Source organism: Lithobates pipiens, unplaced genomic scaffold (assembly GCF_037356315.1).
Source record: "Lithobates pipiens isolate NorthernLeopardFrog02 unplaced genomic scaffold, aLitPip1_a1.2 Scaffold_28, whole genome shotgun sequence".
Classification (NCBI taxonomy): Eukaryota; Metazoa; Chordata; class Amphibia; order Anura; family Ranidae; genus Lithobates; species Lithobates pipiens.
The window spans coordinates 1,390,781-1,418,695 of record NW_027507789.1 but is presented as its reverse complement, the minus strand read 5'-3'; the positions used below and the strand labels follow the sequence as shown (position 1 = coordinate 1,418,695).

At 47.6% G+C, this 27,915-nt stretch overlaps 1 protein-coding gene across 1 annotated transcript; it reads left to right on the top strand.

Annotated features, from left to right (window-relative positions):
* The first annotated feature begins 8,549 nt into the window (after nucleotides 1-8,549).
* LOC143934989 (dynein axonemal heavy chain 9-like) lies at nucleotides 8,550-19,623 on the top strand. The gene is made up of 3 exons (XM_077458540.1): nucleotides 8,550-9,061; nucleotides 11,070-11,459; nucleotides 18,800-19,623. The coding sequence occupies exons 1-3, from the start codon at nucleotides 8,942-8,944 to the stop codon at nucleotides 19,025-19,027; spliced, it is 738 nt and encodes a 245-aa protein (XP_077314666.1). The 5' UTR covers nucleotides 8,550-8,941; the 3' UTR covers nucleotides 19,028-19,623.
* Nucleotides 19,624-27,915: the final 8,292 nt, after the last annotated feature.

Here is a 27,915-nt window from a genome sequence, read left to right as displayed (position 1 = left end):
AATCTGTCAATGGGTGTTGAACTCAGCGTGTTTCAACTCCGAGTCTTCATCAGGGAGTAAACAATGAAGTTTGGAATATAAATTATATAGAAATTCCAATAACATTCACTCAAAAAGAAAAAAAAAAACATGTTATTGGAATTTATATATATTTATATTCCAGACTTCATTGTGTACCCATTGATGAAGACTCTTTATGAGTTGAAATGCGTTGAGGTTTAACTCCATTGTTATTGAAGATATCTCTGTGTGATGGAATCTAGATATGTTTTCTAAACCCTTGATGTAGTTTGATTGCAATCTTTCTATCTTGTGTCTATGACTATTTTATCTGTATTGAATGAAGAGAGATATTTTATACAAAGTCCCATTCCATGTTATGTATATATTGCTTAATAAGGGGTGAATATGTGCACTGCTTATAGTTTTTAGTAAGTATTACTGCTGTCTTTTACTTTAAAGAGGATGCAGAACAGGCAGCAGAAGAAATTCCCTTCTTATAGTCCTTCTATCCAATTTAGCAGAACAGCTATTGAGAGATTCAGCAAGTTCACCACAAAAACGCCTCCCTAGGACCTGCACCAGCCTTTCCTAACTTTTTTAATAACTTTGCAGTCTTAGGGAACACCTACTACAAATGTATATATATCTACAAGTCATGATACATCAGCGTGATGGTCAGTGGAAGAAATGCTCCTTACATTTGTGGACATTGGGTAGAATTGCCCCCCTTACAGATAGCTAAAAAAAAAGATCAAAATCATTGGTGGGAACTTATCTGAAAGGCTGAAATTGCTCAGGGAGCCCCAACAACCTGTGGAAGGACCCTATAGGGTGTAATGAAACCCTGACCTAGACCTGAATTCCCATACATGCAGCACTATGGTTCAGACGTATAATCTTGATCTTGGCTTCATGGGCATCTTGAAGGTTCTGCTTCCTCCTTTGCTGTGTCACATTTCCATTCTCCGTGGGAGGAATATTGAAGAATTTATGGGGTTTGAGTTCGGATCACCCGCAACAAAGACTATATGATGTGGCCTCAGTACAGCCAGACCCCCCCACATTCGCTTTATCTTGTCTTAATCAGACTATTTTCGGAGCCGTCACCCCTTTGATGTGCCTCTCTCTTGTTTTTAGACCCATTTCTACCGAATTCTCTGGGAATGGAAAGATCTGCTCCACCATTAGCGGATTTTGACATTTCAAAGCCTATTCTTTAGTCTTCCGTTGCCAGCGTTGGACTCCCCTCACCTTACTAGTTGGGTTACTTTGGTGCAACTTTAGATATCAGGGGTCCCGCTAGGTTCTTCAATCCTCTACACGCAGTTGGCATCCCTTGTATAGGATTGGCTTTGTCCTGGCAGAGGAGACGAGGACGCAGAGACAGAGCTACATCGGGATACAAGGCCAAGATGGGTCTGAGCACTTCCTTCAGTTATATTTTCAATCACATATGAGATGTGTGACTAACCTACGTGACAATGTCAATTTGTCTGCAGGGGAGATTTGTACTGACCTATATGCACAGCCCCACCTCACCCCTGGAGGCCCCATGGGTCAGCTGTTATCAGTCAGATGTCTTGGCACCCTGCCATTCACCTGTGCATATAGCAGTTTGGCTGTCATGCTCTGTATGTGAAATGTGTTGGCTTGCTGAAGTATTTACATCTCTGTTCTTGTGATTTGTACCCCCTCTCTTCTCATGTCCTTCAATGTTCCCTTTGTAAGGTCGGTCAGACTGAAGCCCTGGGAGCTACCTCCTTCATAGGACCTCTGGGCCCCATTTAACATTCCCGTCTCTGCCAGTTTACCATGAAAAGGGTTAAAGCTGCGGGACTGAGCATTGATGTGATCTGCTGGGTGGACAGACGGGCACATACACCCCCCCTCCCCCACCCTGTCCTGCCATTCACTTGACCACCTGACCCTATATCTGCTACCCAGCAGCCAGGATTGTGAGTAACTAAGCCCTGAGCCTTGTACCCTAAGCTAAGTTGATTTCCACTTTGAATTGAAACATGTCCAGTTCTCGACACGTAGGAGTTGATTTACTAAAACTGGAGAGTGCAAAATAATTGTTGCAGCTTTGCATGGTGGCCAATCGGCTTCTAGCTTCATTTTGTTCAATTAAGCTTTGACAAAAGGAAAAATTGGGAAGCCAATTGGTTTCTACGCAGCACTGCACCAGAATTTTGCACCGGTTTTAGCAAATCAACCCCCATGGGGGGTCAGTCCTGCTGTATCAGGTGGCTCCAGTACACGCTTTACATTGTTTGCCTCTGCTGGAGTCAAAGCCATCCTCAAAGTCTTCCATTGCCTGTCGGTTGTTGCCACGTCTTTGGCGCAATCCCAAAAGGAATTGACTGCAGTTATGCCAAATAGCACATGTGATTGCCGACTCCAACCGCAGAGTCTATAACACACTTCCGCACCTTCTCCTGCAGAATCCCAATCTTATCTGCCAATCGTTAACATAGCGCACGTCGCATTAATGCTTGAGGATCAGCCTGAAGCTTCTAACATTGCTGTCTCCAGTCTGAGCTCTTTTAGGGTTTCTAAATCTGCAAAGATATTTCTGGTGCCCCCGCTGTTTTTTATGGAGACTTGAAGAACGCTGACCTCCCCAGTCTCTCAGTTTGCCCCTCCCAAGCACTTATCAGCTCTGTACCCAATTTGGGGAGGGCTTTATTAAGAAGTGGATTGCCCCCTTTGTGGGTCTACCACCAAATGTTAACCATGCCCTGTGGAGGAGGCACCTGTATTTAAAGTGGTTGTAAACCCTTACAAACCACTTTGACCTACAGGTAAGCCTAGATTAAGGCCTAGATTAAGGCTTACCTGTAGGTCCAAGAAATATCTCCTAAACCTACACGGTTTAGGAGATATTTGCCCGAAGACAGCCACCGCTGTCTACGGCGCATGTGCGGGAGTGACGTCATCGCGGCTTTGCCGAATGACAGCGGCGGAGCTGCGAGACCCCACCAAGAAGATGGATGCGCCGGACTACAGGGGACAGCGGTGACTTCGCTGGCTCCTGTGTCAGGTAAGTGACACATAATGGACTACTATGCGATGCGATGCGATGCATAGTAGTCCATTATGCTTTGCCTTTGCAGGGAATGAAAGAGGAAGTAAACTCATCAGGGTTTACTTCCTCTTTAAGGACCCCATCAGTAAATAGTGGGGAGCCCTTTCTAGAACTCTATTCTCTCTGACGGGCCCTGCAGTGCAACCTGTCGTCTCGTTTTCCCAGGTGGGCCTCCTGCCGGTGACCATAAGGAGAGCTCTTTGGATAAAGTGTTGGGCTGCAGATGCTGCATGCAAGAAGCATTTGTTTTGCATGCCGTTTGAGGGATAAGGTTCCACTAGAACTTCTCCTAATACCCTCATCTGAGAGTATTGAGAGAGTCAGTCTGAGAAGACTCGCCTATTCAGAGAGGCCAAGAAGGGCCCTTTCAATTACTTTCAGGCTTCATATTCCAAAAGTCAAACCCAAGTCTGCCCGCAAAATCGGGACTTCCAAGTCCAAACCCTCAGATATTTCCTCTTCACCATGAAGGGGCACCCCTACCTCCAAAGTAGGGGGATGCCTGTTAGCATTTGTAGACACTTGGAAAACCAATATCTCAGATGCCTTGGGATAGGAGGTGGTTTTGAGAGAGCTACATGCTAGATTGTCTCTCCCAAATCCCCATTTCATTCCTTCCAACTTGTCCATGTGAGCATACGGATTAGCAATTCTCTGTCACCCTAGAGGGTTTCCTTTTTCTGGAGGAAACCAGGCACCGCTCATCACCTGGCCAATACCATCCCTACAGTGAAGCATGGTGGTGGCAGCAGCATGCTGTGGGGAGGCTTTTCAGGATGGAGGGAAAGATGAATGCAGCAAAGTACAGAGACATCCTTAATGAAAAACTTTGGACCTCAGACTGGAGCGAAGGTTCATCTTCCAACAGGACAATGACCCTCAGCACACAGCCAAGATAACAAAGGATTGGCTATGGGAACTCTGTGAATGTCCTTGAGTGGCCCGGCCAGAGCCCAGACTTGAACCTTATTGGACATCTCTGGAGAGATCTGAAAAAGGGTGTTCACTGATGCTCCCCTTCCAACCTGATGGAGCTTGAGAGGTCCTTCAAAGAAGAATCGGAGAAACTGCCCAAAAATAGGAGTGCCGAGCTTGTAGCCTCATACTCACCAAGACTGGAGGCTGTAATTGGTGCCAAAGGAGCTTCACCAAAGTATTGAGGCTGTGATACTTGTGTACGTGGGCGGAGCCTGTGATACTTGTGTACGTGGGAGGAGCCTGTGATACTTGTGTACATGGGAGGAGCCTGTGATACTTGCGTACATGGGCGGAGCCTGTGATACTTGCGTACATGGGCGGAGCCTGTGATACTTGCGTACATGGGCGGAGCCTGTGATACTTGCGTACGTGGGCGGAGCCTGTGATACTTGCGTACGTGGGCGGAGCCTGTGATACTTGCGTACATGGGCGGAGCCTGTGATACTTGCGTACATGGGCGGAGCCTTGATACTCGTGTTCATGGGATTTTTTCAAAAAAAATTTTTTTATAAATTTGAAAAGATTTCAAACAAACTTCTCTCACGTTGTCATTATGGGGGATTGTTTGTAGAATTTTGAGAAAAATTTAATCCGTTTTGGAATAAGGCTGTAACAAAATTTAAAAAAAAGTGAAGCGCTGTGAATACTTTCCGGATGCACTGCAAGTGCTGCTCATCTTCCCCAGCCTCTTTCAGATATTTCCTGCCTACCTGCACTCTCTTTTTAGCGCCAAATACACACCATTACTTTGGACTGGCTCCATGCTTGCAGGGTCTACCAGGGCTGCAGGTAACAGGTTGACCATACAGGCGCACAATTGAGAGAAATGGACAGAGCGTTGTCACCCTATAACGGGAAGTGCCTGACCAAGGACCCCTCTAGGGATACATTTAATGAATGCTGCAGATTTAAACAATTTTGTAAAACGCGATTAATATGTGGAAGCTTATATGAGATTTTAGAGATGGGGTGTACAGATCTACTTTAATTGGGCCTTCCTAGCGTGTGCTGGTCACGTGTGCTGGTCACGTGTGCTGGTCACGTGTGCTGGTCACGTGTGCTGGTCACGGGGTTTAGGTGAAGATTGGTGAGGCCCATTTTCCTGTGACAACGATGTTTGAAAAGTGAATATAATTGCTCAGAAACACGGCAAATCTTTCAGGATATGCGGCGGATTTGCTGAAAGCTGCAGAAGTGGCTTGTGGACTAATCACCCCGCCGGGTCCTCGTCCCTCGGAGTGGAGAGGTGACTTGTCACCGTGGTTTTCAGAGCTCTTCCAGCTCGGTGCCGGCAACAAGACACGCGTGATCCTTCATCTCCCATCATCCTTCACTTCACAACTGAAGAGAAAAAATCCCTGTCCTGTGTTCCCTGAGCAGAGACAGTGATGACTTCTATTACCTGACTTGCTAATGGGCCCATCTATGAGAAAACTTCCCCATATATTCTGGACATTTCAGTAGGTAGGAGATGGGATCGACTCAACGCTCTCCAATTATGGCCAAAACATTTGTTCTGGGTAGGCTGATATTTTTTTTTTTTTTAATATTCAACAATCAGAAATTCGGGGGAAAGTGATTCAAAGACATTTGGGTTATACCCTGCCTACAGGAGGCTGGGTCACGTGAAAACAGAAAAGCTGACTCCGCCTTAACCCAGCAGGCCCTTGTTTTTTGCTGGTGTCCTTGGAGATTGGACACCTTTTCTTCAGCTCAGCTGAAAAAAGTACATTTTGTTTTTTTGCTAGCCTTTCCCCAATGAGGTCAATCAAGATTCCCGTCTACACCACCGCTTGAGTTTGACTCTATATAGCAGCTTATCTGGAATGGCATTTTCTCAGCATACGCTTTGGAGGCCATATTCAGATGCCGCTGGACTGGACACATGGGGCGAGACTGGTTGTGACCTTAAGCTACTGTATTAGTTGGCAGTGTCCCCCAGTTGTGAAGGAGTCTCTGAAGACTCATTTTGGAGGACTGGTCGGGTTGAAGCAACGGGAGATGCACTATATTGCAAAAGTATTGGGACGCCTGCCTTTACACACACATGAGGTTTAATGACCCCCCAGTCTTAGTCCGGAGGGTTCAGTATTGAGTTGGCCCTTTGCAGCTGTAACAGCTTCACCTCTTCTGGGAAGGCCGTCCACAAGGTTTAGGAGGGTGTCTATGGGAAGGTTTGACCATTCTTCCAGAAGAGCATTTGTGAGATCAAACTGTTCCCACAAAGTTGGGAGCATGAAATTGTCCAAATGTGTCTTGGTATGCTGACGCCTTAAGAGTTCTCTTCACTGGAACAAAGGGGCCAACCCCTGAAAAACAATCCCCCACCATAATCCCCCCTTCACCAAATGATTGGGACCAGTGCACAAAGCAAGGTCCATAGAAACATGGATGAGCGAGTTTTGGGTGGAGGAACTTGACTGCCTGCACCTCAACCCAATAGAACGCCTTTGGGATGAATTTGAGGGGAGACTGCGAGCCAGGCCTTCTCCTCCAACATCAGTGCCTGACCTCACAAATGCTCCTTCCCCTTCTCTACCATATATTGAAAAAGGGCTTTTTTTTTTTTGAGGAGTGGGGAAGCAGGTACCTTTTTTCTGAGAGGTATCCACTCCCACTGCCGCAGTTCTCGTCTACGTGAGAATTATGGAAGTTTGGCCCAACCCTTTCCCTACCCGCAAACCTCCTGAGACACGTTACATGTTTCTGGAGGATGCAGGGCCAGTCTAACTGGGCAGCACAATCTCCTGCCTGCGCAGTGGGGACCGGCTGTGAAACAGTAGGAAGTCACAGTTGGCTCCCACAGCCAACATGGCGGTGCTTGGGACCTGAAAACTGGCAACCACCCCAGGTTTACTTCCTCTTTCATTCCCTGCAAAGGTAAAGCATAATGGATTACTATGCATCGCATCGCATCGCATAGTAGCCCATTATGTGCCACTTACCTGACACAGGAGCCAGCGAAGTCACCGCTGTCCCCTGTAGTCCACCGCATCCATCTTCTCGGTGGGTCTCGCAGCTCTGCCGCTGTCATTCGGCGAAGCCGCGATGACGTCACTCCCACGCATGCCCACGGGAGCCGAGACGCGCGGCATCTTCGTTATCGAGGATGTCACGCTCAGTGCGCCTGCGCGCCGCTGTCTACGGCGCATGCGCCGTAGACAGCGGTGCCTGTCTTCGGGCAAATATGTCCTAAACCGTATAGGTTTGGGAGATATTTCTTGGACCTAGGCTTACCTGTAGGTCAAAGTGGTTTGTAAGGGTTTACAACCACTTTAAGGTTTCCAGACATTCTAAACAAAGGGCCGGTTTATTGTCCTTCAGCGGCAGTGGAAATTTTCCTGGCATCAGTGGGCATAAACATCTCCACAATTGGTATTAGGGGGGTGAATATCTCCATCATTGGCAGGAATAGTGCCCCATTGTTGGTGTCAGTTGGTAGAATAGTGCCCCATCGTTGGTGTCAGTGGGAGGAATGGTGTCCCATCGTTGGTGTCAGTGGGAGGAATAGTGCCCCATCGTTGGTGTCAGTGGGAGGAATAGTGTCCCATTGTTGGCGTCAGTGGGAGGAATAGTGTCCCATTGTTGGCGTCAGTGGGAGGAATAGTGTCCCATTGTTGGCGTCAGTGGGAGGAATAGTGTCCCATTGTTGGCGTCAGTGGGAGGAATAATGCCCCATCATTGGTGTCAGTGGGAGGAATAGTGTCCCATCATTGGTGTCAGTGGGAGGAATGGTGTCCCATCGTTGGTGTCAGTGGGAGGAATAGTGTCCCATCGTTGGTGTCAGTGGGAGGAATGGTGTCCCATCGTTGGTGTCAGTGGGAGGAATAGTGCCCCATCATTGGTGTCAGTGGGGGGAATAGTGCCCCATTGTTGTTAGTATAGTGTCCAGTGAGAGGTTGAAGGGCTGGATAAAAGCAAGCAGAGGGCCGCAGTTTGGAGACCACTGCCTGATATGAATGGAATTATTGAAAACACAAGTGCATGCATGGAATGCTGATAGGCATTTGTTTTGTTTATGGGGAACTGTAGCCCAAAGAGTAGGTAACATCAAAGGGTCTCTTGGTAAGTGTCCCTAAGCCTGGGGGGGGGGGTGAAGAACGGCCTCCTATAGTTGTAGATGCCCCCCCCCCAGTTCTTGTTCCCCTTTGGGTCTCTCTGGTCCTCATTCCCCGGTACACGTGTTCAGGGCCGCCTCTGATCCTCGGAATAAATTGTTTGTACATCTGCATTACTTATTTGTAGAGGGTGTTTGTCAGGCTAAATCCTGCCCCCGCTACAGTGCAAATAATACATTCCCGCCGAGACTTGTGAACTTATTGAGTGCTTCTATAACTCGGGTCGGGCTTGTTTGGACTTGCGGGTCGAAGTATAATTTCCACATCAATAACCTGCTGTGGAAGAGACTTTATCCTGATACACAGCTCTATATACATATCACAGACATTCGCGGAATCTCTTCATCGCGCCTCTCTCAGATCGGCCATGTTTCCGAGTGACCCGACCGCCAGATAATGAATTGCTGTCTATAGTTAATGGATCCTTTTGTGCTCCATAACAGAGTCGTGTAGCTTAACCGGCTCAGTTTATTGGCCTCTTACATGAAGGTCATTGAGTATCCGTGAAGGTCGGATGTGGATTGTGTTCTGGAGATGAAAGGAGCCCATTATACAACCATGGACAGGGCAGACGTAGCACAATCCAGGCTGTATATCACAGCGCATAGGACGGGGAGGGGGCTGTGCAGCTGGCGAGCCCAACACAAGTCCACGGTATAAGCAAGGACGTTTGTTTTTGTTCCTTTTCTAGGTAAAAGCCACACTGGATGAAATTTTAGAGAGGCTCCCGGAAGGGTTCAATCTCTCCGAACTTATGGCCAAGGCGGAGGAGAGGACGCCGTACATCGTGGTGGCCTTCCAAGAGTGCGAGCGGATGAATATGCTGACCAGCGAGATCAAACGCTCCCTCAAAGAGCTCAACCTGGGACTGAAGGTAACAAAAGTTTTATATCTATATCCATAGTCTAAAGAAGCAAAGCTTGACAAACCTAGGGGTACTTCCAAGGGGTGGAGAGAGAATTAAAGTGGAAGTTCGGGCAAAACCTATCCAAGGCTAAACCTACTCCAACTCCCATTCTAAGCCCTTGTACACACGGTTGGAGATTCTGTCTGAATGTTTCCTATCGGACCGTTTTGTCGGATATTCCGCCAGTGTGTGGTCTCCATCAGACTGTTTCCGTCGGAATATCCGACGGACTAACTTTTCCAACTTGCCGGTAAAATTTTCCGACAAAATGCTCCGATCGGACATACTCCGATCATGTGTAGCCTACTCCGACGGACAAAGTGCCACGCATGCTCACATCAAATTCCTAGACCAAAGCTATTGACTACTGCCTGAACGTAGTCCAGTCCTAACGAAATAACGTCATCACGTTATGTACAATCGGATTTTCCGACAACTTAGTCAGACCGTGTGTATGCAACATCACTTCCGGACCTCTTCCGGAATTAATCAGTCAGAATTACTATGACGGATTTGGTTGTCGGAATCTCTGACCGTGTGTACAAGGGCTAAGGCTTTTCTATCCAATCCTGTTAAAAAAAATTTAAAAAAAATTTAAAAAATTGTGTATACTTGCCTATTCTGAAGCTGCTGGTCCAGTCCCAGGACTGTCGGCGTTGACTTCTTTGTAGAGGAGGGACAGCCAAAAATGGAGGCCTCTAGGTAAGCCGATGGCTGACGTGATCTCCCAGGCATTTCCAGCCGTTGTCGCCGATCTCTGCTGTATAAAGAAGCCACCACTGGAGACCCAACTGGATCAGCTTCAAAGTAGATAAGGATCTGTTCTTTACAGGGTAGCTAGAAAAACCTAAAGCCAGCCACAGACGGTTCAGACCTCGGCCAGTTCACCAGGGACAAGCTGAGGTTCAATAACTCGCTCCATAGGAGGGATTCCCTCGTCTCCACGGACTGTGTTGATGGGGGAATCGAGTGATTTTCTTTCCTGCAACCACGGGGTAAAAAAAAAAAAGACCTATGGCCAGCTTTAGAATGGGGGGGGGGGGGGGTGAGTAGGCTCAGCCTTAGGTCTCGTCTGAATTTCCAGTTAGAGACCATCTCCATGCAAAAATGTAATTTGCCCCCTCCCTCCAAAAGCCAGTTTTTACCCGGCGGTCACCCAGCTCTGTAGTCAACTGGTTATTTCACCAATTATAAACAAATCCACCCAGTACCTGACTTTGATGACCACTGATGGGGAGTGCATGGCTTCCAGTAATATAGCGCATAACACGGTAAAAGCCCCATAATGAGTTGTGTATTGAAGGTCCAACTAAACGGGTAAAACAGGCAGCCACACGGGCATCCAAAAAGGACCTTCCCGACCTGCAGTGAGGAAGAGAGAAGACTCAGGACCCGGTGCATCATATGACTGCGGATTAAGGTAAATATTGCTTCGTGTGTACCCTCCATCGGACATTTGTTGTCGAACTTTCCGCCAACAAATGTTGGCTAGCAGGTTCTCAAATTTTCCGCCAACAAATGTTAGTCGGACTTTCCGATCGCGTGTACACAAGTCCGTCGGACAAAAGTCCAAAGTACAAACGCGCATGCTCGGAATCAAGGACGAGCCGGAGATATAACTAGCGTCCGTAATGGAGACATCACCTACGTCTTGTACGTCACTACGTTCTCACGTTCGTAATTGTTGGCCAACTTTTGTGTGACCGTGTGTATGCAAGACAAGTTGGAGGTAACAACCTTCAAACAAAAATCCAAGGTTTTGTTGTCGGAAAGTCCGATCGGGTGTACAGGGCATACGTTTTGCTTTATAGGGACAACAAGAGGCTGATACCGTGCCAATTTCAGTTATTTACAATTATAAAAAAAAAAAATGTATTAATGATTATTACTGAGCTGCATTACTTTTGTGTCTTTTATATCTGCCTGGAAAAACTGAGATATCTCACCACCATTTCCTTCCACCCGTGTCTTCCAGGGGGAGCTGACCATGACCAGCGACATGGAGAATTTACAAAATGCCATTTACCTGGACCAAGTGCCCGATTCTTGGACCAAAAGAGCCTACTCCTCCATGGCCGGCCTGGCAGGCTGGTTTGTGGACCTTCTCAGCCGCATTAAAGAACTGGAGACCTGGACCAGTGACTTTGCTCTGCCGGCCGCCGTGTGGCTGGCCGGATTCTTCAACCCGCAGTCCTTCCTGACCGCCATCATGCAGTCTATGGCTCGAAAGAACGAGTGGCCGCTGGATAAGATGACGCTGCAGTGCGATGTGACCAAGAAGAACCGAGAGGACTTCAGCAGCCCACCACGAGAAGGCGCCTACGTCCACGGACTGTTCATGGAGGGAGCGCGCTGGGACACACAGGTACTCAACGTTCCCCCCCCGACATTTATCAGGGTTTCATTTAGAGCGCGTTCACATGAGCGCCATGAAAAAATGGAAGGAGTTCTGTGCATCAACCCCCCATCCCAACTGCAATCTCAAGATTAGCGTTTCTCAAGCTCAGAGTTGTGACGCCATGTAAAAAAATATGCAGAATTTCACGACACCCCCAGTCTAAAATGTAGAAAACAAGCGTTACTTATCAATGGAAAACCCGAGCCTGGAATAATGTACACAACCACCTTCATGAAATTAACTTCACAACAAAAGCCTGCCTCCATATCAGAGCCCCCCATCACACCAAAAGTCCCCCCATTACATCAGAGGCTCCCCATTGTATTAGTAATCCCCTGTACATCAGATGTCCTCTATACGTGAGCACCCCCCCAACATCCATTAGAGGCCCCCTAATACATCATGAGCCCCTCCGTCTATCAGAGGCCCCCTATACATGATTCTCCCCCTCCTTTTATCAGAGGCCCCCTATACATGCACCCCTCCCCCCGTCTATCAGAGGCCCCCTATACATGCACCCCTCCCCCCGTCTATCAGAGGCACCCTATACATGAGCCCCCCATCAGAATCCCTAAGATTACATCAAAGTTACATATCAGCGGCATCCTCATTACATCAGAAGCCCCCAGTACATTAAAGTACCCCTATACATCAGTGGCCTCCTAAACATGAGTTCCCTACATCACACTTGCCCCTATCCCTTAGCAACTCCCATCATATTAGTCACCCCAAAACATCAGAGGCCCTGTATACATGAGTTTTCTCATCACATTAGAGCTTCCTCCTCATACATAGAATCCCCACATCACATCAGATTCCCCATAGTCCCCCATCAGAGAGCCCCTCAATCACACAATCCCCATCAGAGAGCCCCCCCAACCACACAGTCCCCATCACACAGTCCCCCAATCACACAGTCCCCCATCAGAGAGCCCCCCCAATCACACAGTCCCCCAATCACACAGTCCCCATCAGAGAGCCCCACCCAATCACACACACAGTCCCCATCAGAGAGCCCCCCCCAATCACACAGTCTCCCATCAGAGAGCGCCCCCAATCACACACACAGTCCCCATCAGAGAGCCCCCTCCCAATCACACAGTCCCCCATCAGAGAGCCCCCCCAATCACACAGTCCCCATCAGAGAGCCCCCCCAATCACACAGTCCCCATCAGAGAGCCCCCCAATCACACAGTCCCCCATCAGAGAGCCCCCCCAATCACACACACAGTCCCCCATCAGAGAGCCCCCCAATCACACACACAGTCCCCCATCAGAGAGCGCCCCCAATCACACACACAGTCCCCCATCAGAGAGCCCCCCCCAATCACACACACAGTCCCCCATCAGAGAGCCCCCCCCCAATCACACAGTCCCCGTCAGAGAGCCCTCCAATCACACAGTCCCCATCAGAGAGCCCCCCAATCACACAGTCCCCCATCAGAGAGCCCCCCCAATCACACACACAGTCCCCCATCAGAGAGCGCCCCCAATCACACACACAGTCCCCCATCAGAGAGCCCCCCCCAATCACACACACAGTCCCCCATCAGAGAGCCCCCCCCAATCACACAGTCCCCGTCAGAGAGCCCTCCAATCACACAGTCCCCATCAGAGAGCCCCCCAATCACACACACAGTCCCCATCAGAGAGCCCCCCCAATCACACAGTCCCCATCAGAGAGCCCCCCCAAATCCCACACACAGTCCCCCATCAGAGGATGTGGACTTCTGTCTTCTCCCGAATGCTGCAGAGTAATGCATTGTAACTCGGTGGGCTCGTTGTGCGACCTGGCCCTAAACGTCATTGGTTGTTAGGGTAGTGGCAACCAGCCGGCCTGGGTCCCCTGCTTCTTGTACCTGGGCTGACAAACCCTTCTCTAGACCACCATTCCCGATGTCTGGCTGCGGCTTGCTGTCATCTGGTGACGCTCTTACAGGAAGACCCTCCGGTTTTCCCCATAGTAGACCCCTCTGCCCAATGCCTTGGCACCTGTGTCACATGACCATTCTGTCACATGACTTTCTAAACAATCTTGGATCAGCTTGCTTACCAGATAAAGATGAACAAACATTTTTGTTGCCTTTGTCTTGCTATATATGGCGGCATTATAGTAAAATGTATTCATTCCCATGTTGAAATCACACACAACATGTACCTGAATTTGTGAGAAGACCAAAGATTGTCACACGTCTGTCCCACTGTACGACACTTCCCTCCCTTCCCCCACCCCCCCGACCACTGCTCCTCATAACAATATTAGAGAGCCGATCAAAGTGGGTCATCTGGCACATGATCTGAGCTTTACCTCCTCCTCCGAGATGCGCCTTTATACTAGAAAGAGTGCGAGAGAGGCGCCTCGCTCTAATTAACAAAGGACGAGCTTCAAGGTTGAGTGTTGGAGTGACATCCACCTCAAAGACAATAGACTTGTCAGCCGCTCCCGGCCCGGGATAAAGAGCAATATGGAAGGATTTAGCTGCTCTTTGATATCAAAAGGCAAGTGCAGATTTAAATATGTCCCCAATTACCGCGGTTTATCATCATTTCTACCATCAAAGTTACATTCTGGCTTAAAAAAAAAGAAAAGTTCTACCCTTGTCTACTGACCTAGACGGAAGGCAGCCGGTCATCGCTTGGGACTTAAAGTGGAATTGTTAAACATAAAAAAAATACAGCTTAGCTAAGAGTACAAAGCAGCCAAAGTTCGGCACCTGGAAGACGACCGGCCAAAGATCGGTACCTCGAAGACGACCGGCCAAAGATCGGCACCTGGAAGACGACCGGCCAAAGATCGGCACCTGGAAGACGACCGGCCAAAGATCGGCACCTGGAAGACGACCGGCCAAAGATCGGCACCTGGAAGACGACCGGCCAAAGATCGGCACCTGGAAGACGACCGGCCAAAGATCGGCACCTGGAAGACGACCGGCCAAAGATCGGCACCTGGAAGACGACCGGCCAAAGATCGGCACCTGGAAGACGACCGGCCAAAGATCGGCACCTGGAAGACGACCGGCCAAAGATCGGCACCTGGAAGACGACCGGCCAAAGATCGGCACCTGGAAGACGACCGGCCAAAGATCGGCACCTGGAAGACCAACGGCCAAAGATCGGCACCTGGAAGACGACCGGCCAAAGATCGGCACCTGGAAGACGACCGGCCAAAGATCGGCACCTGGAAGACGACCGGCCAAAGATCGGCACCTGGAAGACCAACGGCCAAAGATCGGTACCTCGAAGACGACCGGCCAAAGATCGGCACCTGGAAGAGGACTGCCCAAAGATCGGTACCTGGAAGACGACCGGCACCTGGAAGACGACCGGCCAAAGATCGGTACCTGGAAGATGACCGGCCAAAGATCGGCACCTGGAAGACGACCTGCACCTGGAAGACAACCGGCCAAAGATCGGTACCTGGAAGACGACCGGCCAAAGATCAGCACCTGCCATCGATCGCTGACAATTTTGCAATATTGGATTCTGAGTTTATCAATAAAACTTGAAAGGAGCTCCCACCCTTCCCTATTTTACCGAACACAAAAATGGTCTCACCATATAGATTGCCAGCGGCCTCTCTCATACTTCAGGTCCTCTTTAACCTCACAAATCAGCTTCATGGGGTAACTTTAAAAAAACTTTCCCACTTCCTGTGCATATAATATATATAACATCTGATTATTTGCCCAGTACAATTTATAACACAAGAAGAGACACGGAGAGGCCCCTCCAGAAAACACATTAATAAGCTCCCTCTGTCCTCCATTTATCATTAAAATCCGCCCTGTAATCTCCCCTCGCCCCATTCATCTCAATATTATCACCTCGTTTATCTGGCAATACGACGCGGCTTCTGGATGCCGGAGCAGAATGCAGAACGCCGAATTCTCAGGATGTTGTTTCCATGGTAATTTATAATCAGATGTGATGTCATTACCGTTCAGAAAGCGGCGGCTACAGCTGAGGAATTCTTACTTATTAATACAAAAGGAAAGAGGCTCATTTAAAGGGAAAATGTCAATGAGGAGGAGGGTAGGGGCTACATGGGCACCCGACCATCACACCTGCTATATGACCAAAAGTATGGGGACCCTTCTCCAAATGATGGAGTTCAGGGGTCTCTAGTGAAGGGTTCTGGTAATACTGGAGGATACAAAGACAACTATGGTCTTCCATCAAACTGAAAAATGAAACTGCTAATAATGCAGGATTGTAAATAGCCATTTATCAGGTGATTATAGATCATTACTGCTAGATAAAACTGTGCCCATCATATGCAGCCTCCCTGTGCCCATCATATGCAGCCTCACTGTGCCCGTCACAATAGGCCAATCACATCCACATTTCAAGTAAATTAAAACCACTTAAAGGGGAGTTCCACCCAAAAATGGAACTTCCGCTTTAAGTGAAGGTGACCCCCCTATCAAGCCACATTTGGGATGTCATTTTTTTGGGGGGGGGGACACACCACAGCGCCAGAAGAAAGTTCACCTCTCGGCAAGAAGACTTCCACCCTTTTGGTAACAATGTGGATGGAGTCACCCTTCTGTTCCAGCATGACTGTGTCCCTGTGTTCAACAAGTCGGCGGCTCCATACAGACTTGGTTTTAACCCAGAGGCTGTAGCTTCAAGCTTGTGGGGCCGCAATGCAAAAGTTGACCTGCTTCCAACACGTGCCAACATACTCTAAGTAGCTGAAGAGTTATATCAGATCTTTATTTACCTATTTAAAGAGGAAGTAAACCCTGATGGGTTTACTTCCTCTTTGATTCCCTGCAAAGGTAAAGCATAATGGATTACTATGCATCGCATCGCATCGCAGCCCATTATGTGTCACTTACCTGACACAGGAGCCAGCGAAGTCACCGCTGTCCCCTTGTGTACGGAGCCTCCATCTTCTCGGTGGGTCTCGCTGCTCCGGTGCTGTCATTCGACGGAGCCGCGATGATGTCACTCCCGCGCAATGCGCACGGGAGCCGCCACTCGCGGCATATCGCTGTTAACAGCGGCGCGCTCAGTGCGCCTGCGCGCCGCTGTCTACAGCGCATGCGCCATAGACAGCGGTGCCTATTTTTTGGCAAATATCTCCTAAACCGTGTAGGTTTAGGAGATATTTCTTGGACCTACAGGTAAACCTTAATCTAGGCTCACCTGTAGGTCAAAGTGGTTTATAAGGGTTTACAATAGACATGTGCAAAAGGAAAAAATTCGTTTCGTTTCGTTTTAATTTGTTAATTCATTAATTTCGTTTAGTTATATTCGTTAACTTCCTTAAATTCGTTTTCGGATTTTGTTTAGTTTTCTACCGAATTCGAAAAATCGGCCACATTCGAAAATATTTCAACCAAATTCGAAAATATTTCTACCGGATTCGAAATGATTTTAACATGATTCGACATTATTTCAACCACATTCGAAAATATTTTGTGACCCGACTTTAGGGCCATGTATCTCGGGGTCACTTGGTGCTAGATACTCCAAATTTGGATATGTTGTAGTGCTAATTTTTGCAGACCAAATTTGGGGTTTCTAGCTATAAGTGACCCCGAGATATGTGGCCCCAAAATCGGGTCGCAAAATGTCATTCTCTGCTCCAATAACATTTTGCGACCCGATTTTGGGGCCACATATCTCGGGGTCACTTATAGCTAGAAACCCCAAATTTGGTATGCAAACACAATAACACTAGCACTAGAACATATCCAAATTTGAAGTGTCTAGCCCCAAGTGACCCCGAGATACATGGCCCTAAAGTCGGTTCACAAAATATTTTCGAATGCGGTTGAAACGTCGAATCATGTTGAAATAATTTCGAATGCGGTTGAAATAATTTCAAATCATGTCGAATTCATTCGAATTCATTCATTATATTTCTTTCGTATTCGTTGTAATTTGTTATTTTTTTTATTTGGACATTCGGATGAATCCGAATGTCCGAAAGATGCAAAATTAGGCCGAATTTCGATTCGTTACGAAACGAATTGCATAAGCCTAGTTTACAACCACTTTAAAGGGTAATTCAAAAAAGGATTTGGAGAAGATGTCCACATTTTGACCTCCTTCTTCAATTCTCTGGAATACCCTGGAGCAAGGGTGGGCAAACTATGAGAGATGGGGGTCTACTTGAACAACATGAGAGATCAAAGATCACCAGGGTGTGGCACCCTTTGCATTTTTTTTCCTTTTTCTTTAACTAGCAAGATCTAACTAAAAAATAAGGAAAACTGGCAAAATATATGGCTTGGCCTACCTTAAAGTGGTTGTGAACCCTCCTGCGTCACTTCTACCTATAGGTAAGCCTAGAACAGGGATCTCCAAACTACGGCCCTCCAGCCGTTGCGGAACTACAAGTCCCATGAGGTATTGAAAAAAATCAGACATACCTAGGCATGATGGGAATTGTAGTTCCTGAACAACTGGAGGGGCGTAGTTTGGAGACCCCTGGCCTAGAATAAGGCTTACCTATAGGTATTGGAAATCTCTCCTAAAGGTGCGCCGTTTAGTAGATATTTACCTTACGAGGCAGAGAATGGTGTTTGAGGACACAGCCCCCAATCTTCATCTCTGCAGCCTCAGCTGCACATAATGAATGGACAGGAATAGCTCTATACTGAGGCTTCCTGTTCATTCCCAAAGCATAGTAAACATAGTGTTACTGTGCTTCATTTTGGATTAAACACAGTGAGTGATTGGTACTAATCACTTACTGTGTTAATTCAGAAAAAGGAAGGAGCTGGTAAATGACTGGCTTTCAGCGGCTGCAGGAGGAAAATGGAGGGAATTGGGTCCTGTATATACCGCCCCTCCTGTCCAGGCTTAAAACGAAATGTAAGAGGGAAGCCACACATGGACAAGGTCGCCATTGTGACCTCTGACGTTACGCCAGTGGTTTGACCAGCTTGGTATGGGGGGACTTGAGGGTCCAGACCTCAACCCTACCAAATACCTTTGGGATGAATTGGAATTGTGAGACAGGACTTCTCATCAGTGCCTAACCTCACAAATGGGCACAAATTTCCACAGACACCTTCCAATATATTGTGGAAATCCTTCCCAGGAGAATGGGGGTGTTATAGCCACAAGGAGGGCAAACTCCATCAGTGATGGTTTTGGATGTCCAAGAAGCTCATGTAGGTGTGATGGTCAGGTGTCCACAAACTCTGCCTATGTAGTGTAGTCAGTACCCAACCTAAACCCCGAATCCAACCCTCGTCTGGAGACTTCCAACCCCAACAGGAAGCAAACATAATGTCACGTCCATCTTGTACGGAAGATGTTGGTAATGATGTTCTCTTCTCACTTTACAGACCGGAATTATCACAGATGCCAGACTGAAAGACCTGACCCCCGCCATGCCCGTCATCTTCATCAAAGCCATTCCGGTGGACAAACAAGACACCCGCAATGTCTACGCCTGTCCCGTATATAAAACCCGCCAGAGGGGACCAACCTACGTCTGGACATTCAACCTGAAGACCAAAGAGAACCCGTCCAAGTGGGTGCTGGCTGGGGTGGCCCTGCTTCTACAGATCTAAACTTGGGTTCTCCGGGCCCCACCCAGGACATGGACTTCTCCTATTACCAAAAGACACTTTATACCGTTTCTTGCACTAAGACTGGCCATACATGGGTCGAATTCCGAACAAATTTTCTTTTCGAAATCAGAAATTTTGTGCGTTTTTTTTTGATCCGATGGCGCCATCATTGATTTTCGAAAATTCGGCCAACCAAGCCTTCAATCTCACCTCATGTTGTTACAGAAAAGAATTTCCGTGGCCGGGAATCTTCTTTTCTTTCCGGGAATTTTCTTTTCTTGCACTCATTTGCATTCCTTTTTCTATTACATTTCTCACACGATTCTCCCATCATTGATTAGAAAATCGTTCGTTTTTTCGAAAAACTTCCAACATGCCCAGATTTGATTGCCGCATGAAAATCGCCGGTTGCTGCAGCCTCACTAATGGAGCGAAATTCGAACAAATTTTTTTTTCGAAAGATTTGACCCGTGTTTGGCCAGCCTAAGACAATCTGTAACTTCCAGTATGAATATTGCACAGAAGAAGCACTACGGCTCTTTTCTCTTGTTTTATTTATTTTAAGCGTTTCCATTAAACGTTACTCTGTCCTCTCACGTGGTCATCATCGATCTCCCTCGACTAGAAAGTTCCAGAAGAAGCAAAGATATTGGATTCTGTTGTGAAAGAGCTGAAGGGACGGGGCTTGTGGGATGGAAAATCAAATCCTTCAACCCCCGTTATGCCGTATTTCATATTTCTGTCCCTCACAAGTCATACAATTTGATTGTACAATCTTCTTTAGGCTCACCATACACTTCACCAAAACGATGTAGTATGAGGATCTACCTAAATTATCCCATCGCTTTGTGTCTATTTGAATCTCTCTTTAGATCTACTAACGAGTATCTAGTACAAGGGTCTCCTTGGTTGGATACAAACTGATTGGATAGATTAGGTGGGTCCTCATATGACACGGTTTTGGTAAATCTAAAGTTGATTGTACAGGGATTGTATGGTCGGATTGTAACTTGTATGGTAAACTCTTAGACCTCCAAATATCTACCAAAATTGTTCAACAGCCCGTCTGACTGCATGCAAATTGGATGGATCGTTTAGGCAGGCCTTCGCATTACATAGTGGCGACTGTACAGATTGTAATGTGTATGGCCAAGCTTTTCACAAACTAGAAAATTCTCCAGCCGTAACCAGACAAGCCAATGACCACCAACATTTAAGGGGGTAAACACCGCTGACCGACAACATTTAAGGGGGTACACACCGCTGACCACCAACATTTAAGGGGGTACACACCGCTGACCACCAACATTTAAGGGGGCACGCACCGCTGATCGCCAACATTTAAGGGGGCACGCACCGCTGATCGCCAACATTTAAGGGGGTACACACCGCTGACCACCAACATTTAAGGGGGTACACACCGCTGACCACCAACATTTAAGGGGGCACACACCACTGACCACCAACATTTAAGGGGGTACACACCGCTGACCACCAACATTTAAGGGGGCACGCACTGCTGACAGCCAACATTTAAGGGGGCACACACCGCTGACCGCCAACATTTAAGGGGGCACACACCGCTGACCGCCAACATTTAAGGGGCACACACCGATGACCGCCAACATTTAAGGGGGCACACACCGCTGACCACCAACATTTAAGGGGGTACACACTGCTGACCACCAACATTTAAGGGGGCACACACCGCTGACCACCAACATTTAAGGGGGTACACACTGCTGACCACCAACATTTAAGGGGGTACACACCGCTGACCACCAACATTTAAGGGGCACACACCGCTGACCGCCAACATTTAAGGGGGCACACACCGCTGACCACCAACATTTAAGGGGGTACACACTGCTGACCACCAACATTTAAGGGGGTACACACCGCTGACCACCAACATTTAAGGGGGCACGCACCGCTGACTGCCAACATTTAAAGATGCAGTAATCGCCTACCACCACCACAAGGGGACACAAAGACCCCTTTCACACTGAGGGCGATTTTCAGGCGTTTTAGCAGTAGAATTAGAGCATGTAAAGCGCCTCTCATGCCACACTGGGGGGCAGATCGCTGGCTAGACGGGAAAAAAGTCCTCCAAGCAGACTCTTTGGGGTGGTTTGGGAGTTCTCTATACACCCCTCCTCCACCGCCCCTGCCCATTGAAATGAATGGAGCGCTGCCGAAAGCACCTGAAAAGCGCTTCAGCAGCACCGCAACACGGGCGCTTTTAAGCCTTTCTTCGGCCGGTAGCGGGGGTAAAAAGCACCCCTGAAACTAGCGGCGTTTTACAGCTAACACAGACATTGCCCGGGTGTGAAAGTAGTCCAAATCACGACGACTGAAATCTACAAGTCCATTCTGTGCGCTACATAGTGATGACCTTTTTGTACATAGCACCCGGCCTCAGTACCCCCCCCCCACCCACCCCCAATACAAGCAATGGGAGGAGTTCTGCAAATATCAAAATGCCTTCATAGGTGGATGTCAGTCTGGGGGGGGGGGGGGACGTTCCCAGGCAGGCTGTATTTGGATGCAGACCACCTTAGATAATGAAAGGGGCGGGGTCAGGGCTATTCAGGCTGAGGAGAAAAGCAGTAGATGACTCTGGACGTCCTCCAGCTAGAAAATAGGGCAGCGTCTAGCTGATTTGCTGCAGCTTCTAATGCACATTGTGAGAAGCCCACAGTGTGCAGTGAAATCAGAGTAAGCCAGACGAGGAGGTGGTACAACTGTGCAAGGCTGGAGGTCAGCTCCACACTCTTGAATGGGATAAGAGGGGGAGGGGGTGAAGACTTATACTACATTGCTTATGTTTCATCACAAGTTCTCCTTTAAACATTTCAGAAATTGACTAATCAGCATTTTCTTTCACAATATTAATTCCTGCCCCTCCCCCTCTCCATAACATTTCACACTTGGCTACGGCCGAGCCCAACACTAATGTTCTCAATGTTTGGCTGTAGAAAAGAAAAATACACGAAAAAGTCGTCCTGACATTTGTGGAACATTTAATATCATACAATGAATGCCACTTAACTCTCACCTCTATTATCCAGAACCATTATTCAGCCTATTAAACGCGGCCGGTCACGAGGGCGCCGAGTCAGGCGTTCCGTGAAATGTGCCGGCTTTCAGGATAATCCAATTGACATTTGAAGTCCGGAACATCTAAAATAACAAAAAATAAATAAAAATTCTAAAACGGTCCCGGAGGGAGAGGAAGAATACGAGGTGGGGAGACCCTAACACAAAACTCCCGATGTGACTCCGCCTTAAAGGGAAAGCGCATTGAGACTCCACCTTCAGAGGTATTCCACTTACCTGAAAGCCACCGCGAGGTACGAATTCCTACAGGAAGATACACGGCCGCCGACCAAAAGACGGAAATCAAATTCAAAATTGGAACCGATCGAGTGTTTGCGGATTTTTATTGCGTTATATTAGGAGTAGTAATTAATTGTTTCTCAACAACCTCACTACTATCTTGTCAGGTTGGTAGAGATGCATATTTATGGAACACCATCTAAAAACCAACATCACCAGTGACCACCAACATTTAAGGGGGCACACACTGCAGACCACCAACATTTAAGGGGGCACACACCACGAACCTCCAACATTTAAGGGGGCACTCACAGCGGACCTCCAACATTTAAGGGGGCACACACTGCGGACCACCAACATTTAAAGGGGACATGCACTGTGGACCTCCAACATTTAAGGGGGCATACACTGCGGACCACCAACATTTAAAGGGGGCACACAACTGCTGACCTCCAACATTTAAGGGGGCACACACTGCGGACCACCAACATTTAAGGGGGCACACACTGCGGACCACCAACATTTAAGGAGCCATGCACTGCTGACCTCCAACATTTAAGGAGCCATGCACTGCGGACCTCCAACATTTAAGGGGACACGCACTGCGGACCGCCAACATTTAAGGGGGCACACACTGCGGACCACCAACATTTAATGGGGACACGCACTGCAGACCGCCAACATTTAAAGGGGGCACACACCACGGACCTCCAACATTTAATGGGGACACGCACCACGGACCTCCAACATTTAAGGGGACACGCACCGCGGACCTCCAACATTTAAGGGGACACGCACCGCGGACCTCCAACATTTAAGGGGGCACACACTGCGGACCACCAACATTTAAGGGGGCACACACTGCGGACCTCCAACATTTAAGGGGGCACACACTGCGGACCACCAACATTTAAGGGGGCACACACTGCGGACCACCAACATTTAAGGGGGCACATACCACCAAAAAGAGACAAAAGTTTTCCATCACACATACCAGCTCGCCCAGAAAAACAACAAATTGTCCCGTCTAACAATTCACGTTAAAAACAGAAGTTTTAGTTGCGCACATTTGCAGATATATGTGGAAGCCGCAGTGCCGACGCCACGGCTCCTCAGTGCAAGGGGGCAAAGACCACTGTTAGGTGGACACAACCCCGGCCTGCTGATTGGACACTGGTGGAGCAGCGGTGCTCCACTTTGTCCTCCTGTTAGCACATGTGCATGCAGCACACCTGATTGGCTCTCAATGCTGCCCTTCCCAGTTTGATTGGGAAAGGTGAGGCAGCACTGTGATTCGGTCTACTTGGCTCCTATTGCCACCTCTCCCACCCTGATTGGCTCCCAGAGCAGCATTTCCCTTTGCCAGTCTGTTGGGCTCCTATTCTTCCCTTCCTTCTTCCAGCCCTGCCCCTCCCTTTCCCAATCAGCCTGGAAGAGGGAAGGGAGCCCAGCAGATTGGTAAAGGGAAGGGCAGCTCTGGAACCAATCAGGCCCCAGAGGGAGGGTCAGAAGTGAGAGCCAAGTAGACTGGGAAAGGGAGGGGCAATACTAGGAGCCAATTGGGCTAGGATAGGGAGGGGCAGCACTGGGAGCCAAGCAGGCACAGAGTGGGAGGGGCAGCACTGGGAGCCAATCAGGGGCAGAGTGGGAGGGGCATCACTGGGAGCCAAGCAGGCACAGAGTGGGAGGGGCATCACTGGGAGCCACGCAGGCGCAGAGTGGGAGGGGCAGCACTGGGAGCCAAGCAGGCACAGAGTGGGAGGGGCAGCACTGGGAGCCAATCAGGGGCAGAGTGGGAGGGGCAGCACTGGGAGCCAATCAACCTGGAAAAGGGAAGGGCATAACTGGGAGGCAATTAGACTGGGAAAGGGAGGGGCAGCAGTGGGAGCCAGTCTGCTTGGCTCCCAGTTATGCCCTTCCCTTTTCCTGGCTGATTGGCTCCCAGTGCTGCCCCTCCCACTCTGCGCCTGATTGGCTATCATTGCTGCCTCTCCCACTCCGCCCCTCCCTTTCCCAGTCTACTTGGCACCCAGTTCTGCCCTTCCCTCCTCCAGCCTGATTGGTTCCCAGTGCTGCCCCTCCTTTTTCCAGGTTATGCGACTCCGATTGCTGCCCTTCCCTCTTCCAGCAACAACCGGCTTCTAGTGCCGACCTTTGCTTTCTCCTTCTGATTGGCTCCCAGTGCTGCCCTTCCCTCTCCCAGTCTGAGTGGTGCTTTTCTCAGCAGGTTTTCCCTATAATGAATATTTGGGTACCTCGGTGGTCTCGCCTTGGTCCAGCTCAGCACAGGAGGTCCCGGATGGAGGTCCCGGAATGGATATCCCATGGAGGGTTCCCACCACATGTGGGCAGATAATTGCGATTCCCGGGCTCCTTTTTTGCCATTGGAGCGGCGCCTCGTCCTCCTTTCCTGGACCGGAGACCCGTCTAGTGGGGATCATTCATATCAATTTATAGCCTGACTTTGATTAATTAAGCAAAGCCGAACGTCTGATTGTACAGCGCGGCTCCCCGTCCCGACTATAAGGAGACGAGACAGGAAAGGTCATTTCCAGAGCCGAAAGACATCCAAAAACGTCTCACCACCGCCTGAAAGAAAAGCCGAGGAGGAAGATGTGGGAGATGGTGACCCCTTCATAAGGGTGTCATCTCCATCCTCGCTGCATTAACTCCGACCTTACATGTTCATTCTCTATGACTCAACACACACTATATTACCAAAAGTATTGGGACACCTGCCTTTACACGCACATGAACTTTACCGACATCCCAGTCTTAGTCCGGAGGGTTCAATATTGAGTTGGCCCTTCGCAGCTATAACAGCTTCACCTCTTCTGGGAAGGCCGTCCGCAAGGTTTAGAATAGTGCTGATGTTGGACGAGAAGGCCTGGCTCACAGTTTCCGCTCTAATTCATCCTAAAGGTGTTCTATCAGATTAAGGTCAGGACTCTGTACAGGCCAGTCAAGTTCCTCCACCCCAAACCCGCTCATCCAATGTCTTCATGGTCCTTGCTTTTTACACTGGTGGGCAGTCATGTTGGAACAGGAAGGGGCCGTCCCCCAAACTGATCCCACAAAGTTGGGAGCATGAAATTGTCCAAAATGTCTTGGTATGCTGACGCCTTAATCGGGCCGCTGTCACACCTGAGTGCTGTGAAGCTCGAAGCTCAGAAATGCTGGAGGAGAAAAATCAATCAATCAATTCTCTACGGAGACGGTTCACATCTCCGCTCCACGGCGCCTGAAGCTCAGACCAGTTCTGGAGATTTTTTTGGGCAGATTTGGGCGTTTTTGGCACGTTTCTATTCTCATAGAAATGAATGGAGACTCGCTTTTGCTCAACTTTCTGCTCAAATGAAAAATGTAAAAAAATAAAATAGTAATAATATATGAATAAATAATTATAAAATAAATACACAAATAACTAAAAAAAATCATAAATAAGCAAAAAATACATTATTTTTGTTATTATTAATAATAATAATAATAACAACAACAATAATAATAATCATTTATTTAGGTTTAGGGTGTTTAGTTATTTATTATTATTATTATTATTTATTTTTTATTTTTTTAAGGGGTAAGGTTTAGTGCTCATGCACACGGACGTTTTAAAAAACTGGCTGCAAAGCTAGCTCCGATGCCTGGAAAAATTGTTGTTAAAAACGTGATTTTTACCGCGTTTTGCATTGGCGTTTTTGCGCGTTTTTTAGTGTTAGCGTTAAGTAGCGTTTTTTAAGAAACACATCTCTTGGCTATAGCACTCAGAAAACAAAGAAAATATGTTGCGCGTTTTCCCGCGATTCGCGTTTTTACAGCTCTGGTTCCACGCCACGGAACGCACTGGTCCTGGGTTTTTTTTACAGCTTAAAAACGCCTATGCCATTTGCAGCTCAAAAACGCCTAGGTGGGCATGAAGCCATAGACTAACATGGACAGGCGTTTTTAAGCTGCAAAAAAAGCTCAAAAAAGTGGCTGTAAAAACGTCCGTGTGCATGAGGCCTTAAAGTTAAGGGTCAATTATTTATTTATTGTTACTTAGTATTAATTTATTGAATTAATTTATTTTTATTGTGTATTTATTTTACATTTATTTATTCATTTATTATTAGTCATATTATAATAAATAAAATAAAATAAAAATAAATAAAATAATAATAATTAACCCCAACTCACTAATCTAGACTGAGCTCGAACCCCTTACCCTAACGAAAAAAAAACATAATAAATTATTAATAATAATAATAATAATAATAATAATAAAAGAAGAAATAAAAGCTAATGGAAAAGCTGGAAAAGCTAAAAAAAGCTGAAATACCGAGCAAGAAATGATGCAACAGATAATAGTTTTCTCTATTGGCTAATAAAAAAAAAAACGCCAAAGCCCAAGAACGCTGCATGCAAAAATGCACAAAAAAACGCCAGAAAAACACTCAAAGACGCTACTCTCTGGTGTGAATGCAGCCTGAGTGTTCCCCTCACTGGAACTAAGGGGCCAAGCCCAACCCCTGAAAAACAACCCCCCACCATAATCCCCCCTCCCCCCACAGCATAATCCCCCTCCACCAAATAATTTGGACCAGTGCACAAAGCAAGGTCCATAAAGACATGGATGAGCGAGTTTGGGGGTGGAGGAACTTTACTGGCCTGCACAGAGTCCTGACCTCAACCCGATAGAACACCTTTGGGATGAATTGGAGAGGAGACTGTGAGCCAAGGCCTTCTCATCCAACATCAGTGCCCGACCTCACAAATGCTCTTCTGGAAGAATGGTCAAACATTCCCATAGACACATCTCCTAAACCTTGTGGACGGCCTTCCCAGAAGAGGTGAAGCTGTTATAGCTGCAAAGGGCCAACTCAATATTCAACCCTCCGGACTAAGACTGGGGGGGGTCATTACAGATCCTGTGTGTGTAAAGGAGGCGTCCCAATACTTTTGGTAATATAGTGTATGTTAACAGTGGTCACTCCTACACTATAAGGTTCCATTCACACTTGTGGCCGTTTTCCAATGATAACCATTCAGTGCAACTTAAAGCTGCAGCGACTTCAAGGTAGTTGATTCCCTACTTTGGTTTGACTTTCATGCAACTTGAGGGCCAAAAACTTCAATGTTAATCCTAAAAAGTTGCATGAAAGTCGCACCCGAATGTTATAGAATGTTATAGAATGTATCCTCTGTGCATCATCACCGGCCAAAGCCAAAGCCACGCCCATCTAAAGTCGCATCAAAGTCCGTTGTGAATGGAGCCCAACAGTGGAAAATAATAATAATAATAATAATAATAATAATAATAATCCTTGAGGCACTTTAATACCAAGCTGTTTTTTTTTTCTATGACCCCCATTGAGGACATTTCTCTTCACTTCCTGTGTGGTCTCCGGGACAGGAAGTGAGGGAAAAATCCAAATGAAATGTTGGCAGGAGTCCAGCTGTTCAGGGAAATCTTGGATTGTACGAATTTTTACCAATAATTGCAAAATAAATGTTTTTATACCGAAAACCAAAACTATAAAGAGGCCACATAAGGTGCGAGACACCCACTT